We start from the raw sequence: 17,087 nt of genomic DNA, 5'->3' as shown, positions 1-17,087 counted from the left end.
TACAAACAAATAACATGTTGAATACTTTCTGAAAAAGGGGCAAGGGCTACTCATATGTTCAATATCATCGCTTTACCCTCCTTCACTTTTGAACAGTTAACACAAATACTGTCAAACACTGCTGCCTTACCAGTTTTAAGTTCTGCTGCAGAAGCATCTTTAACTGTTAAACTGCATGTACAGTGTATTGGTACTTTTACTACTTCTCCGTCAACCAGTTCAATAAATTGCTAAAAGTTCAAATAAAGCAAACATCTGGGACTTTCTTATGAGTTCATCTTCAATTTTTATTTTTGAATGTATTAAACTTTATGGCCCAGCTGGAGCAGGAGAGAACAGGTTCTGATGCACTGCAAGCGTGTGGTGCAGCAGGCAGCCTATGGCTATCTTTAAGATGAGCCACTGCCACAATGTCAAGTGTCTCTGTGCTTCTCGTCTTTTGGCATCTTATCTGCAGGTTAACTGTCTGCACTGAGATGATGGCGTCATCAGCTATTACTGCAGCAATATTCATGCCGCATGTGTTGGCTTTTGATTTTGAGCCCCTGTCACACATGAACTGCACTCTTTAAAATGTAAAAACATTGGTCGGTTGGCTTGAATGTGTGGTAGCAAATGGCAGTATTTGTCCTCCTCTACTTTAATCACACCTTTTCCTGCCATTCCTCTAAGCTGAAATCTGCATGAATTCCAATGAGGTAATGTGTGAGCACAGCCGGTAAAAGCTTTGAAACGTTTGTTAGAAACAAGTGTGCAGGATGATAATGTGCTCCTCTCTGTTGTCTGTATAATGATTTCTGATTTTGTGTTTGAATTGTGTCACGTCCTGATGTTGTAGCGATATTAACCAAAGAACTCTCACAATAAAAGTAGAGCCCTCCTCATTGATATATTTCCAGGCTTCATCAGAGACAGACCTCAAAAAGTCAGCTTGCAGTTTGAAGGGGTGAGGATGAGAGTCTGCACCTTTAATGTATGGTTCTCCAAAGGAAATAAAGAGTAATTCTTCCTAAAGTCTGGGATTTAGTTGCTCCCCAAGTGAAGCTGATCAAATATCTCTGAGCCTAGAGATCGACAGACGGATGAGCCAAAGTATTGTAGCCATTGATCTCCAGTCTAATTGTTCTGCTAAAAGCTGAGCAGGAAGGCAAAGCTTTGGCTACCAACAACTTCCATGGTCTTTGTTAGTGAAGACCATGATTGACATCTGGGATACAGACAGACTAAATTAGTCTGTACCTGAGCTTGTAGGATGGCTGGAATTACCCATAGAAACAGGGTACAGACCTGAGATGTCCGTAAAGCTCTCTGAGTAAAGCTGCTGATCCTTCGTGTCAAAAAGAGCCAGTTGGGGTGGTTTGGGCAGCTTCCCAGGATTCCGCCAGGGTGCTTTGCTTGGAGGTTTTCCAGATGCCAACTGGTGGGAGACCCCAGGGTAAGCCCAGAACATGCTTGGAGGGATTTAACTTTTAATCAAGGTCAGTAATGCTTTGGAGTTTCCCAGGTGGAAACTACCTCACATAGCCTTCTGTGACATGGTCTCAGCACATGGATGAATGGAAGGATGCATGGTTATATTTCCATATTTAATCACTCTCAATTACACACACTGTTGAGAGTTATCTCTAACAGGTTATGTGCGTACAGTAACTGTTGTAACCTTTATGAGGCACTATGAATGTTGAGATGTTTCCAGCATAAACCCCTCAGATAAGCAGCTAAAAGGATTCAAAGGATCCCTCACCCTGACCCTGTCCGGGTCCAGGACAGCATGCTTCAATGCACTTGTGTACTCTAAAATGCTGGGTTGCAATTGGTCATGGATATGGAAAAAGTCTTTCCTTGTCACTTCCTCCTTTTTGCAACTTCTTCAATTCCTTTGTGTCTCATAATTATTCATTTACCATCTTGTTTCTTCTTCTTTAATCACACACATTACTTTTGTCTCCAGCCACAAGACGTGCTTTCATTCTCTTTTTTTCCCATTTCCCCAATAATCTTGCTTTTCTGTGCCTGCTGAATGATTCAGTCTCACCATATTCTTCCCATGCATAATATTCACCGTAACAAGGCCTACAAAAAGCAGGAGGCACTTGTAGTGGAATAATACCAACCATCGCTCTTCTTTCTGCCCCCCATCAATGCAGAAGAGGACTCATGTCTCCCCCGCAGTCTGCGAGGCTTTTCTTTAGTCTCCTCCATTTCCTCTCCACCTCCATCTCTCTCCTCTCCATCTGTGCTGTTATTGTCCTGGTTTGTATGATGCTCTGATCTAGATGACTTCTGGCGACATGCAATATTCAGGGGATGCAAAGTGCATGGTAGCATTTTGTATCCACAACATCAAATTTGTTCCATTAACCCCTAAAAAAAAGAAGGATCTCACACTAACTCCTGCTCGTTTCCTACAGGGGGCGCCATCAGCAACTCCTCCGCAGCTGATATTAGATTATAACCTGTCCAGGATCACTTTCACATGCCCCCTATCCCAACTCAATCCTAATGTGTATGTGTCCCCTCTTTCTCTTCATACTCCTACCCTGATGATGAAGCTGCTCAGGTGGACTGCAGGTGAGGGGGCATGCTAAATTGAAGTGTTGACAGCTCAACCAATTAGCCTCTTTTGTCTTAAGTGTGAGGGCTGTTTCGTGCACCTCTTTGTGTCTGACAGCACAAGCTCACCAGGGCCTCCCCGTCTCCCTCCTTCAGCTACAGGGGGCGCCAGTCTCTACACCATCACCTCCCCTCCCCCTACTCCTGCTCTTCCTTCTTCTTCCTCTCCCCTGTCTCTCCCTCTCCCTCCCCCCTAACGCCTCCTGCCTGCCCCCACCACTTCCTCCCCTCTTTCTACCTCACCCCTCTCCTCATCTCATCTTTGCTTCTCCTCCCTGTCCCTCTCTGTCTCCCCCTTTCCTCCCCTCCCCCGAGCTCCCTTACCCATCCCTCCCCCCTTGGAAAGGCTGCTAAACACTCCTTCTGCACACAGCACTGCAGATGAGGCCTCCGCCTCCTCCACAGTCTGCCAGGCCTCTCTCTCCTCCAGCCTCCCCCACCATTCCTTCTCTCTCTCCCTCCCTCCCTCCATTCCTCCCTCTCTCTTGCTCCTTACAGCAGCATAGCAACACTGAATAGCCAGCCAAGAAGAGTCTTGCCTCTCTCTGTCTCTCTCACTCACCCTCCCCTCTTGCGCTGGGGTAATTTCCCTCCATTTTAGATTCCTTATCCCAGGGCGGCCCAGGATGGCATTTTAATTAAATATTTGGAGGTGAAAAAATATATAGCCAGTGTATGCATCTCATCCCACTTAATTTACCTGGGATGGTAGAACAGTGTGACTCACTAAATGCAACTCAGCCAGACCTGATTTATCTCTACTCTCAGTGTACCTTTCATCAAATGGTGCACCTTAGCAAAGGGTTAATAATCTAGTGTTCTATTTCTAACCAAGGCATTTCTACATCTTATCATTGGTAACATGCAGACAGGCTCCATTCAGTACATCTGTATTCTAGAACACTGGAGAACATGTTGCTTGGTTTCTGACAAATGCATCACATATTCTGTTTCATGTTATCCTTTCTCTCATTGTGAAAATGGGATGAGTCTCTTCAGTCAAGGCCTAGACAGAATGTGTAACTTGTTACGATCATCAGGTAACCAGCTAGTTATGGAAACTGTGCATGGTAGCTAAAAGGCAGAGGTTTTGCATAAGGTTTTACATGGGCACTGTAGCTTTTACAGAACCCCTACATTACCCCTCCATTAGAATCCAAAACACCTGAATCATTTTAGCATGCAGGGTCTACATGGGTGTTATCAGGGTTGGGTGGGTTTCAATTGGGTCACAATGGCAAATACGCATGGGCTTAAATTTGGCACTCCATGTAGCCATTGACACTGGATAGATCCCTATGGGTCCAAGTCTACCCATATGGGCCTGGTTTGAAATCCATCAAGGGCCCTTCATCAACCCAGTTGGGTTTACCAATGCGGGGCCTTGAGAGAGAATATTGGCTGAATACCAGGAAGGTATCCCATCTGAGCCCCACACGAGTGTTGTGTTTGAGATAGGAGTAGAAACTTTCCCAGTTATTTCACAAATAGAAACTTGATTTGTCATTGACTCCTTCACCTGATTTCTTAAATTAAATATATACTAATGTGGCTTTATCAAGCAGTGATATCACTATTATGGAAAGTGGATTTTTGAGGCGTACACAATGCAAACTCTCGGGTGATAAGGCATGAAATAAAATTGCACTTGGGATGGAGGATTAAATTGTATTTTTTAATGGAAATATGAAGAATTGGGAATTATGCCTCATACCAAAACGATTTGCCGCTATAATCTCAAATTACAAAGCAATGTTAAAAAACTAATTAAAATGTGCTGATGGATACGAATATGTCAGCATACTTCACACCTGCATGGTAAATGAAATATTCAATTGGCTAATTTTAACGGTTCTTAAAATAAGATTCAATTAATTTGGAGGAACTGATCATTTTCTCACCTGGAGATTGCATGCTTTACTTCTTAGACAATAATGAGAATACCATCTTCCATCAAAGTAACTTTCAGAATGAGATGGAAATGGCAGTATCCTACAGAGAATTTAAAAAGACATGAACAGGAACATATTGTTTGTGGCCAACGTAAATAGCCATACATTATTTTTTATGACTGGTTGCGTGAATTTTGCATTACATTGAGTTTAATAGATGAGAGTTATTTTGGAAATCATCTGCAAAAATCAAGTCCAATTTCACTATATACGGTACTGTGTCTATAATTAAAGGCAATATCTTTTGTTTTAGTGCAAAAATCATGTTCCTGCCTACACTACTCCCCTTTCAACGTTAAAACCCCCCCACCATACTATATCAGGAAAATATTGAGGATGAAAACCATTACCTACAGCATTTAATACCCCCCCCCCAACAACAACCCACCGTAGTCTGCAATATCTTACATCAGACGTAGCTTTACCCCCCACTGTGAGGTACTCTGTTGCCTCTTTTCTTCCACAAAGGGGAACTTATTGACTGCTGTACCAATAAACCAGCAACAATATTTCCTTACAGGCTGCTAACCACTTGAAAAAGTTTTGCTATAGTCTCCTTCACTTTTTGAAACACTTGACAAGTTTGGCACAATTTCAGCCTCCATTTCCAATTTCAGTTTTTCGATAGCATCAATAATTTCTGTCAGAATCTTGTGTAACCTACCGTTAAAGAAACTTAAACTTAAGTTAAGTGAGAAGCACAATTACAGCACTTTATTGTTCATAAATGCTTAAGTGAAAAATGGAAACAAAACAAAATACGCACAATTCAAAGAACACATATTGAACACGACTATATTTTTGGGGAAAAAAAGGCTTCAACTTCTGTGAGTGTCAGGATTGTGACAGCCCAGCCTTGTGGAGCAAAGAAACTATTTGAACTGAAAATAGAGAGCAAGAAGAGTCGAGTCAAGGCTAGTGAGCATAAGGCTGCAAAAGATGATGAAATGGTCCTTGATACTGTAAGAGAACGTGAAAAACTCAGCGCCAGTATTTAGTCAGAACCAAAAACTTGGGAAAAAAAACTTTAAAAAATAAAATCTAATCAAGTTAAAAGCAAAAACAAATCATTCTATTATTTCATTTATATATAGATATATTATTTTGCAAAAAAAAGAAACCTAGGTTTGTTAAAAAATAATCTTAACACAGAAGAAAATACCAGCCACCAAAGCAACATCTAGCGTTAAGCATACCAATGTAGAACTTATGAGGCTACCTTACACACAGGTAATAGCAAATATTTAAGGGTACATGTACGGCAACATGTGTCCAAACACGTCTAAAAGACTGTACAAATTTACATTACCCATCTCAGTAGAAGGAAAAATGATGGATTATCTGGTCAGCTTAAAAGCTTAACCGAACAATAACTCAATATTTTGAGCCACTTTAACAAGTTCAGTGGCTAAATCAACTTTAATTACTCCTTATCTCAATGTAATAAAGAATATAGAAGGCAAAAAACTTTCTATTTGTTTGGTGTAACCTTTTTCTTTGCACCAGCCCTCACACTGGAGGAAACAGATTAAAACTGTTTACAAATCTTTACATCAATCTTAGCTGCTTGTTGAGTCCTGTCCATAAATGTCACTGGATGGCTTGTTTTGAGTTGACTCAAGTTGTTCCATCTTTTTTTATTCCCACCTTCACAACGTTACCAGGCATTGTCCTTCGGTTCAAGCGAGGCAGATTTGTTGGCATGGATCAAAACTTAAGTGTCTCTCCGACTGTGTGAGTCTTGTTGATTTTAACAGTCAGACCTGCTGTTTGCCCAGCTGGGCCCTGTCCCTCCCACTTCTTGCAGATGATGGAACAAACTTGGGAATTATGATGGGCAGAGTGTCTCTTCCTTTAGCATCCAGTCTTCCTGAGACCACTGAGGGCCCAAAACCATTCTCTACATGTGCGCCTTCGTCCTCATCATCATCATCTTCATCATCGTCCTCATCGTCATCCGACAAATCATCAAGATCTGAAACAATCTTGGCCCCTGTCCTTGGCTCAGTTCTTTCTTTAGCTCCAGTAAGCTGTTTGTTACCATGGAGATGTACCTCTCCCTCTTGTTCCCTGTTATGCTGCTCTTCCTCATCACTGTCAGAGTCGATGGCAATGGGCTCAGAAAGGTCTAGAGGCATTTTCTGTGGTATGGTGCTGTTGATTGTCTTGGGTTGGTTTCTGCTGGCACTGACAGGTTTTAGGGCAGATAGGGTTACTGTAGTATCTTCTTCAATGGGCTGTCCCTTTCTTGGCGGGGCCACACCGCCATTAGCAGCAACAAGCTCCTTATGTCTCTGTAGAGCCTGCTCTGACAACCCCATATGTGTACTAGACGTCCGCCTCTTGCTTTGTCCGCCCTCAAACACATCGTCCAGAACAAATGCTAGCTCATGTCTTACTTTACTAAGCTCGTGCATACTGAACCCAAGCAACACATTAGCATTTTGGGTTTCACATTCCTGTACACATTTCCTCCTTTTGTTCACAAAGTGGCTGGAGATGTCAGACTTCCATAGCCAAAGACTGGCTGCTAGCTTCTCTACCTCCCGTCGTGTGGGATATGGTGCTTGATTGAAATATTGCGTGAGGAATGCCTTTCTGGATTCGTAAGACTCATTTTCCTGTCCTTTGGGGTCAAGAGCCAGAGTTACAGGCTCATCAGAGTTCTCTACAAATGCACATGGACCATTGTAATCCCGTGGGTGGGCCCTTTCTCCAGGGGGTCCGGGCCTCCTCCTTTTTGGTGCACCAGAGTCAGAACTATCAAAGCTGGCCCGTTTCAGAGAGCTGCTCTGGTTCTGGCCAGCACGAGGAGAATGTGCTGGCCGGCTATCCTGTCCATTCTGCGATTTCCCTACACCTCGACAGTGCACCAAATGTAGTGTGATGGTGGAGGCAGTCATGTTGCTAGTATAAACCCCCAAGCAGTGAATACACTTGTAGGTCAACTTCTTTTCCACAGGGTGGACTGTCTGAATCACCTGGTGCCTGTCTCTCAGGTGGTGTGCCAGTGAGTCTGAGATTGGGCCCTTGAGGATTGAAAAACAAAGGGGACAAAGTGTCTTGCCCACATCCCTCTTGTAGGGCACAGAAGCCTGAGGGATACTCTTTGTTGGTGCACTGTCAGCAGTTGCTAAAGGCGTTTTGGGCGGATGTTGAGGCATTAACCTCTTGCCTGATATAAGGGAGGCAGACAAGGCTGATGGGACAGAGGCGGTGTTGTTGTTTTGAGCATGAAATGCCACAGATTCCTCTGGGGCATCTTTCATGTTGTAGGTAGTAACAATCAACTGAACATTTTTGGGACTACCCTGCTGCAGGGTGAGGTCAAAGGTCAAGGGAGAATCTGTGCGTGGGCCAACGCTCTCATCTGGGTGGGACAGGCGCATGTGAGCCACCATCTTCTCAACGTCATTAAAGGTTGCACGGCAGTGTGGGCAAGACAGACCATGAATCAACATGTGGTTTAACAAAGTGTCACTTGGGAGATAGCGGTTGCAGTAGAGACACTTGCTGGTGAAGTTGTGGATCTTCATGATGTAGTTTGCTACAGCAGGGACCTTCTCAGCTTTGTGTTCTTTCTCAAAATGAGCACTATAGACATTCTCTGGAAAGAGCTCATTGCAGATGGTGCAGATTTTCCACTTCTGTGTATAAGATGTGCCAAGGACTGAGGAACCACCTTTCTTAGAAGTGACAGAAGCTACAGTGGTAGCTGCCGCCTGGACACGTGAACCCAGGGAGTTGGATTTGAGTGAGGAAGAGGCGCTGACAACAACTTGACCCCGCAGGTTGCCTCCAGAAATAAGCTGCTTTGCAGCATGTGACTGCTGCGGCACGGAAACTTGGGCATTGCCTGGTAAAGTAACCCTCACTTGCTGACTGCCAACAGAAAATGGCTGGGTGGTCCCAGCTTTTAATCTTACTGCATCATGTTTCAACCCAGATAAAAGACTTGAGTTGAAACCTGTCTTTGATGGGATGACAACACGACCCAGCTGCTGTGAGCCAGGAGTCCTGGTAGTGGCCATTACTGCACCTTTAGGGCCCATCCCTATGATGGTTTTGTCACCTAGGGTTTTTGGGGGGATAATGAGGGTTGGTTTGGGACGAGGGAATATCACACTGGTGTGTCCAATCATGGCAGTTACCTGGTAGCCTATCCTCTCGTGATCCTCAATGACATGTTGAACAAGTGCCTCGTAGGTCCTGGGAACAAACAGACACTTCTTGCAATGAATCTGGTTACTGTTGACAATGTTCGTTTTATTACTCTCTGTATTGCCTGTAGCTCCTGCTGTGCCACCGTTCTGAGCGTTTGTCTTCTCTCCTGGTTTCACAATGTAGGGCTGGGCCACTTGCTGGAAGTGTTCCCGGTAGATATGCTTTCGCACCACATTGTACAAAGGGTCCCTGTAGGTGCACTTCTTGCAGTAGTACACAGCCTGTTCCACACTGTCCCCAGTCCTCTTTAGGACACCATCCTTCATCATCACCCCTCCAGCTCCAGCCACCATTCCACCAGTGGTTTGCCGCACAGCGTTGTTCGGCATGTGGAATAGTTTAATGTGTGTTTCCAGAGTCTTTTTGTTGCCATTGTAAGTGCAGTAGGGGCAGTTGAGCAGGATGTTGTTCTCAAAGTCCTCGCTGTGGACATTGCGGAAGTGGCTCTTATATGCAGAGAAGTACTTGGATGAAAAGAGGCAGCCAGTGCAGCAGAAAGGTTTTGATCTGTAGTCCTGGAGACATAAGGTGGAAAAAAATTAGACTTTACAAGTTCTTCGAGAATACTGAGTACAACATTGTATCATTAGACATATTTTACTTGATTCATGAACAAGACTCAAATGTACATATACACGTTGAAAAAAACTGAATATTTATGTGAGTGTGTAATTGAATGTGTCACACACCTGGACTTTGGTATGTGAAGGTTCCCACATGCATACATCATCCCAGTTCGTGTGCTTTATATACACCTCTGGAGGAGTATAATCTTTGTAGTCCTAAACAATAAAGAAATGAAGGTTATTACTTAGGATGAAACAAAAGGGTGTTACAATACAATTTCACACTTGGGTATAATTTGGTTTTGGGGACAAGGTTCAGTGTTAAAAATAAAAATAAAAAGTCTGACAATTACACTTACTAAATTACATTTGATTTATTTTAAAAATTTCAACATTTGTTCAGTTTCACATAGGCTCCATCAGAAGATTGACCTGTTAAAAATACCTAAACAAATGCAGCTTGAGCTCCTTTGTGCAGGGCACTCATGCACCATAAACTTAGATGCTGTATTCTCTGTTTAGTTTTTGCTCTGGCTTGGATTAGAATCTGCAGTGACAGGTTGCTGGAACCCTGATACACCATACTGTGCCTCTAAATGCCATGACAGGACCCTCCAACTCTGGAGGATCCACTCAGACCAGCTTCTTGTTTGCAATTCAGAGAAAGAGACACTGCATGAGCTAGGCAAACCTTGCAAACATTGCTAAATGAACTAGCATGCTACGGCTCACAGACACTACATCATCAATGCCAGGTAAGACCTGCACACATGGAAATATAAAGCTATCTTTAAAAGCATATCTGCATAAAAAGAATCATATTGATTGTGGCTGATTTATTTATTAGCATTTATTTTTGGGCTCTTTATTCCTTACTTTTAGAGATAGGATAGTGGATATAGTCAGAAATCGGGGGGAGAGAGAGAGAAAGAGAAAGAGAGAGAGAGGGGAATGACATGTGGGAAAGAATCCACAGGATGAATAGGAACCTGGGCTGTCAGCTTGGAGGACAATGGCATCCGTACATGAGGCACGTGCACTATCCACTGCCGACCACCAGCACCCCATTTTGGCTGATAATTCACAAACAAATAACAACTTAAACTTTATTAAAGCCTAGCAAACATTAGAACCTGTGACATAAATAAGATAGTCCTCTACAAGACAGTCCAAAACCCACCTTATCCCTCTAAATGTTTATTTCTATACACTATACTGGGAGTATCCTTATTGACCATAAAGTAGTATTATAAAAGGACATGTCAATTAAGGAAATGACGTGCTGTTCACACTGTATTATGACTCCAGTTCATGGACTATCATCATATATTCTCCACATTTATTCAGCGGTTCCAGTCACCTTACTGCTTGACCATTACTTCTCATAGCAAGCCAAGTTAAATTAAAGAATTCCCATTTTCTAAACTAACTAAACCAAATTTCCTGGATGTACACCAGGTTTAAACAGAATCCAAAGAAGAATCATTCTCTTACAAGGGTTAAATATGATGTTGGGTATAAGATATTTTTGAATGACAGTCAGAACAATATTTTGCGAGGTACTGATAGTGCATAAAGTCCTTATTAAGAAAACATATAAACAAAACAGCACAGTTGTCTGAGCATGCTCACCTCTAGGTGATCTCTGCAGAACTCCAAACCAATATCCCCGAGGACCCTTTTAACATTTTTCCTTGCTTTCCGTAGACTGCTCAGGTTATTGACAGGGAGCTGGAACATCCTGCCCACCTGGATTGAAAGACAGACACATAAAGCATGTTAGCAACAGGAGTAGGGTATATTTGGACAGATTTCAGTATCACAGGTCGGGGAACTAACTTCACTGTACTTGACTTGTCTAGCAAAAAAGGCATTCAAGCAGAGAACATTAATGATAATAACTATGGAATTTTTTTAAATGTCTAATTTAGTGTATAATGGAGTATGAAATAACTAAAAGGACAACAACCCCTATCAAATAATAAAGAGGATACACTGATGGCTTGAGCTATTTTTTGAAGGTAAGGCTTTTTTGAAATTAAGAAAAATATATCTAGTGACAGTTCATTTTTGCTTTATTCAGCTATTGCAAAAGATTTAATAACTAAGAATTGTTACATCTTTAGTTAGTGTTATGAAACTACAAGGGATGAAGTTGTTCCCCGATAGATTACAAAGCCAAAGCACTCTCATAGTGAGGATTCAGGCAAACCAGCCATGCATTCAGCACATGGGGCTACGGGAGGGGGTTACTCTAGAGACGATAAAAAACAACCCATGAACTTCAGTCTGAGTAATAGTTTAATGCATTTAAATGTTGTTTGATGGCTAAAACTAGGTCTGGTTCAACTTGACCTCATGCAAGAGTAAGCAAAAACACACAACTGATGTGTTGCCTTTGAAAGGTCTAACACTATTCCACTGATTAACAGGTGGTGGTAATGCACAAAGATACAAAGCAATGCACAAGCAAATGGAGGAAAGTTTGAGACTTCCAACTTATTAAGGATGATGTCGAACATGTATACTCTTCACTATAAACAAGATTACTTGGAAAAATGTCTAATAGAATAAATGCCCGAAACAACACTGACATCAGTGACCTCACTGATGATTTGAGAGAGACAGATGGAGAGATATTTGGGAAAAACCAAGTTAAATGGAATTCTGTGCCAAAGTTGTGTTATTTACATGTAGCCTAGGCAAATAAAAAAACAGTCCTAACTAAGGCCCCGTGTCCACCTGGTGTTTTTTCCAGGTGGAAAAGCACTGGCTGTGCCCTCGGGAGAAAAGCGCTGGACTTGACAATGACAATGACCGCTGTATGACCAACACTGCTCCGTTACTTTTTAATGCAATGTTATACATTTCAAGATGTTTTTCCCGATCAGACACGGAGCAAAGAGGAAGTGGGTATAAGACACGATCCGTAGGAGGAAAAAACACAGGGAATATATATGGAAAAGAGCGTCAGTGACGTCAGCAGCGCCACTGAAAAGTTGAAAGATTTTCAACCTGAGCGCTCAGAGCGGCCACAAAAAAAAGGTGGAACGCTCAGAAGAAAAGACACTGGGCGCTATTCTTTTTCTCCAGGTCGACCACTTGAAAACAATTGAGAAAAGAGGCTGGCATTTAGAAAAAAAAACCTAGGTGGACACAGGGCCTAACTATGTAACATTTATGTTGAGTCTGATATGAGCCTCTCAAGGGGTAAGGATGGTTTAACTTAAAACATTTCAACTGAACAAATAGATTTTTCTTTGTGCTCACAATAGGTACGGATAGATCTGGACCGTGCAAGTTATATTGGTGCTCAGCACAAATTTGAAAAGTTAGAGTCGCAGGCCTAACTTTTCAAATAGAAAGGTCACTGTGTCTTGTGCTGTCTGTGATTCACACAACACTAAAATAATGCATTCACTGTACATTTGCTCCTTTAGTCCACATATGAAGCCAGCAGGTTGACCAGCACCAGGATGAGGTGCTGCTGTCATGCTTAACGTGATTCATGACACATCCGTCCACATGCTTGATAACAGGCAGGCGATGCAGGGAAATGCATCCTTTCTCAGAGATAGCAAACTGATTATCTGCATGCAATATATTTTCAGACAAATATTCCTGTAGAATAATCATGGTCAACAAGAACCTTAAGAACTTTCTTTCAGTATCAAGCAGCAAAAGTTGAATCATGACATGTTCAAGTTGATTGGCATGACAACAAACATCCTACATTGTGATCATTGCACATGTGCACATCACAATGTAATGCTAATGCAATGTATCATACAGCCCTTGTCAAAAGTGGCAGGTCAAATGTCTCTATTCAAACCAGTGCTTCATGTACTGAGGTCAAAGGTCACTGATGATCGATGACATATGGCAGCTCAGTCAAAACGAACAGCTAAGTCCCAAACAATTCCTGTGAACAATACAGTTAATTTCCCTTTGAGAAACACAAAACAGAATAGAGGAACTGTGCATCTGACCTGTTCCAAAGGCTACTGGCCTGGTCAAGAGTTGAGAGAACCGCTGACGATTGTGTCCATACACCTGTTCATCTCTTTGTCTTGCCTGTCTGCCTACCATTAAAAAATATGCTGGACATACACCCTTGTCCACTTCCTCTCCGTCTTTCCTTCCTGCTTCCTCTCATTACTCCTGGATGGCGCTAGAGAGCAGCACCATTATGTAAGCCTCCCTATGCTCTGCCTGCCCCTTTTCTCCCTGCCTCGCAATACCATCACAGAATGGCGCCTCCTATTGAGTCAGCAGTAGCCTCCACAATATGTCTGCAGTGGAGAAGGAGGGGAGGGGAGGGGAGGGGAGGGGAGGGGAGAGGAAGGGAGGTGAGGAGTGAGTGAGGGAGGGAGGCATGTTGAAAGGGGAGGGACAGAAGGAGCAAGAGAGTTCAGTGAAGAGGTTGGGTGAGTGTGGGGGAGTGGGTGGGTGAGGGAGCTGGAAGGAGGAGGAGGACGAGAGAGAGAGAGACAGAGAGAGAGAGAGCGATAGAAAGAGAGAGGGAGCGAGAGAGAGGGAGAGGAAAGGGGAGCAAGTGAGCGAGGGTAGAGGAGGGAGTGTGAGGGGAGAGATGAGAGGAAAACAGTGAGGACAGAGTAGAGGAGGAGAGAGCGACGGAAGTGGAGGGGGGAGGGGAGGGGATGGGGGAGGTTGGACAGGCAGGCTTAGAGGGTGGAAGGAGGGGAGAGAGGGAGGGTGAGAGAAGAAGGAGGGGGAGAGGAGAGGCTGAGTAGGGGAGAGAGGAAATGGAAGAGGGTGAGAGAAAGGGGGGCAATGGAGAGGTAGGGAGGGGAGGGGGTGGTGGAAGAAAAAGAGCGAGGAAAAAAAAAAGCCAAGGAGAGGCTGAGAGTAGGAGAGAAGGAAGGGAGAGAAGGGATAGGAGAGGGAGGAAAGGCAATAGGAGGCTGTACTGCTGAGGGCTGCTGGCAGAAAACAGGCTTACCCCTTTGCCTGTGTTGCGAAAAAGAGAAAAAATATTAGAGGCCTTCCAGCCTTTAACCACATATCTCTCTTCACACAACGACTCCACTGGGACATCATGATAGCCTATGTTATGTTTTAATAATGCTCTTCATACTGGTCCTTCGCTGTATGGATTTTCCAAAAGCGTCAGTCGACATCAGAATTTAAAGAAAAGTTTGGGATTCACAAAATCCATTTAGGTTCGTTTTTTTCACTACCTGTCTGAAGCTGTTCATGTATAGTAAGTGGAGGTCTATATGAGGAGTAAATGTGTGTAAAGGTCGATGGTAATGATTCTGATTACAATCTGACACTTGTACAGACCAGGTGACAGCCCTCCTACCCTCAAATAAACGAGGTTTGAGTTCATCATAACCCCCATGTCAACTGGCTGATCATATTCAAATTAACTTACGTTTGATGAACCAAACTATAGCATAAGGCTATGAGAATTATACAGGTCCAACCTGTCTGTGTGTCTCCCCCAAAACAAACACTCTGACAACACTAATGTAGATGCACTTTCAATATTCATAGCGTTGAATACGTTTACTCGCAAAAACCCCCGTGGTGGATGATTCTTCAGCTCTAACGCAGAACAAGCAATCTGTGTGGTGTGTTGATTATAATCTCTGTTTATCCAACATCTGGCTGTATCGACATGGAGAGCTCCTGCCGCCGCTGACAAAGAATGGGGGGACACGGCGCGCTAAGTTAGCATGCTAAGCTAGCTAACTCGCACCCACAACATGGGCTGTTCGAAAACTAGTGCTGCCGTTTAGTCCTTCATTTAATGTGTTTGATATTCGCGGGGTTTGTTACAATAAAGCCTTCCGGATATGTGTGATTTTAATTTGAGGTATGGCTGAACATATAGAAACATTACCAGCCAAGTTACCTCAGCTTTACTTCAACACCACCCATCGCATCCCCCGCAGGTATAACAGCCAAACTATCTCCGTTTTCCCGGCTTAATGACAGACAAGTTTACCTGCTTTCACATCCAGCTCTCCCGTCTGAGTGAAATGTGTCACTTCAGGATGTATAGACACTTTCTCTTGTAGCAGATATCTCGGTGTTATCCTCTGCAGGTGACAGCTAGCGTCGTCGGGTAACGTTTGGGACCGAGCCACCCGGCCGTCTTTCTCTCCTCCAAACCAAAACTCCCCCTCGCAGAGAAAAGACTATCTTCGTCCCTGCGGTCGGCAAACAGCAACAGAAAGCCCCTCACCACTCATTAGACAATTAAAACGTACATTCCCCTGAAGTAGAGAGGACAGACCCTTGCCCTGTTGTCGGGAATAACTCCACTCTTTCAAAAGAAATAGCCTAAAGTCTTTCTATTATTGCCCAGCAGCCGGTGAAGCTTTGACTATTCTCCTCACTGACAGACAATACACATCAGGCTAGAAACTGCCCTATCCAAAATGGCGCAAATAAAAGGGGCGGAAGTGACATCGACTTGATTAGCATAAATAATCTCATTGTGAGATCCCTCGCGACCTCGGCTCATTAAAGTCTTGATTGGTGTGTTAATCAAGCCTGGGCCAATTAAGTGTATATCTTCACAAAAAAATACATTACTCGACCCTGAAAATCCGCAGAGGCCCTTTGGTTTGTGTGTATCGAGTTGGAGGGGGTAAACAACGAGGTGCAGCAGTTACCGGGTTTAGTCGACAGCGGGCGTCCTTCTTTGAGTAGGGGCCTTCAATTTACGCGCATGCGCAGTTGAGTTACAGCTGGCGTCCCCCGCCTCCCCTGCGAAGGGTCGGATGTCTTCACCCACAGTGGTTGTGTGAGTGGTTTGGTTTGACCAACGGTGGTTGGCGCTGTATGATGCTTGTTTCTCTCACTATGACAGGGACTACTTTTCTGTACGATGCCCCTAACAACAGTGAACACTGGGATTGATATTTATTATACCAAGTCACTTTAATCATCACTTGTCACTTTATCTTGTCATTCTCTGCAAATACTGTCTCAATTCCCTGCATATTTAACTTCATCATTCATTTTGTACTGTATATACCCCCTGTTTTTATTTTTATTTATCTCATCTATTCTGTTTAATGTGTATTTTGAGCTTTCTTGTCTGTGCTGCTGCCCGAATTTCCCCTCTGGGGATCAATAAAGTATTATCTTATCTTATCTTATTTAAACTGCCAAAGTAATGGTTAGAGTTCTCAGTCAACTTGGTTTAATCCTTTGCCCTCATATCCCCTCCTCCAATCGTCATTATTATTATCATCACTCTTTATAATAAAAGATTAACCCCATCCCCTCATTGGCTACCTAACACTTTCTGTGCAATTTGTGTCACTGATTCAAAATATGGTTATCTCTAGGTTTGCTGTGAGGATGGCTAAAGGTGTCAGATCAAACTGTCAAGGTTCAGATTTCCTATAAAGGCTAAGATAAAGAGAAAAACCTTAAAATAAAATAAGCCTGGAGTTCTAACGACCCCTGGCATCGCCCTGCGGCATTTCCCTACTTGATAATTCATCATGCAAATGACACTACCATTTGTGTAAAGAGACAACTTGAATGTTAAATGCCTTTATTTTGTGACTTTTAAACCTGATTTACCAATACCTACATCGCTGTGATCACTGGATATATCAGTTTAACGTCAAACTTTTCCACACAATTTACCACCCTAGGGTACCACACCCCTCTGTAAATACCAATAAATAACTGAAATTATAGTCGACTGTATTCTGACTTCTTAGTCATTTCCATTTGAATTATT

At 43.2% G+C, this 17,087-nt stretch overlaps 2 protein-coding genes across 2 annotated transcripts in view; one reads left to right on the top strand and one right to left on the bottom strand.

Annotated features, from left to right (window-relative positions):
• LOC132990158 (uncharacterized) overlaps positions 1–17,087 on the top strand; it is a 411,085-nt gene that overhangs the window by 297,311 nt on the left and 96,687 nt on the right. The window lies entirely within an intron of this gene.
• adnpb (activity-dependent neuroprotector homeobox b) lies at positions 5,253–15,942 on the bottom strand. Its single transcript, XM_061056905.1, has 4 exons — positions 15,330–15,942; positions 10,988–11,104; positions 9,479–9,571; positions 5,253–9,304 (listed from the first exon to the last, which is right to left on the bottom strand). Exons 2-4 carry the CDS (start codon positions 11,093–11,095, stop codon positions 6,323–6,325), a joined length of 3,183 nt encoding a protein of 1,060 aa, XP_060912888.1. The 5' UTR covers positions 11,096–11,104; positions 15,330–15,942; the 3' UTR covers positions 5,253–6,322.

Source organism: Labrus mixtus, chromosome 15 (genome assembly GCF_963584025.1).
Source record: "Labrus mixtus chromosome 15, fLabMix1.1, whole genome shotgun sequence".
NCBI classification, from domain to species: Eukaryota; Metazoa; Chordata; class Actinopteri; order Labriformes; family Labridae; genus Labrus; species Labrus mixtus.
This window is presented reverse-complemented; position numbering and strand designations above follow the sequence as displayed.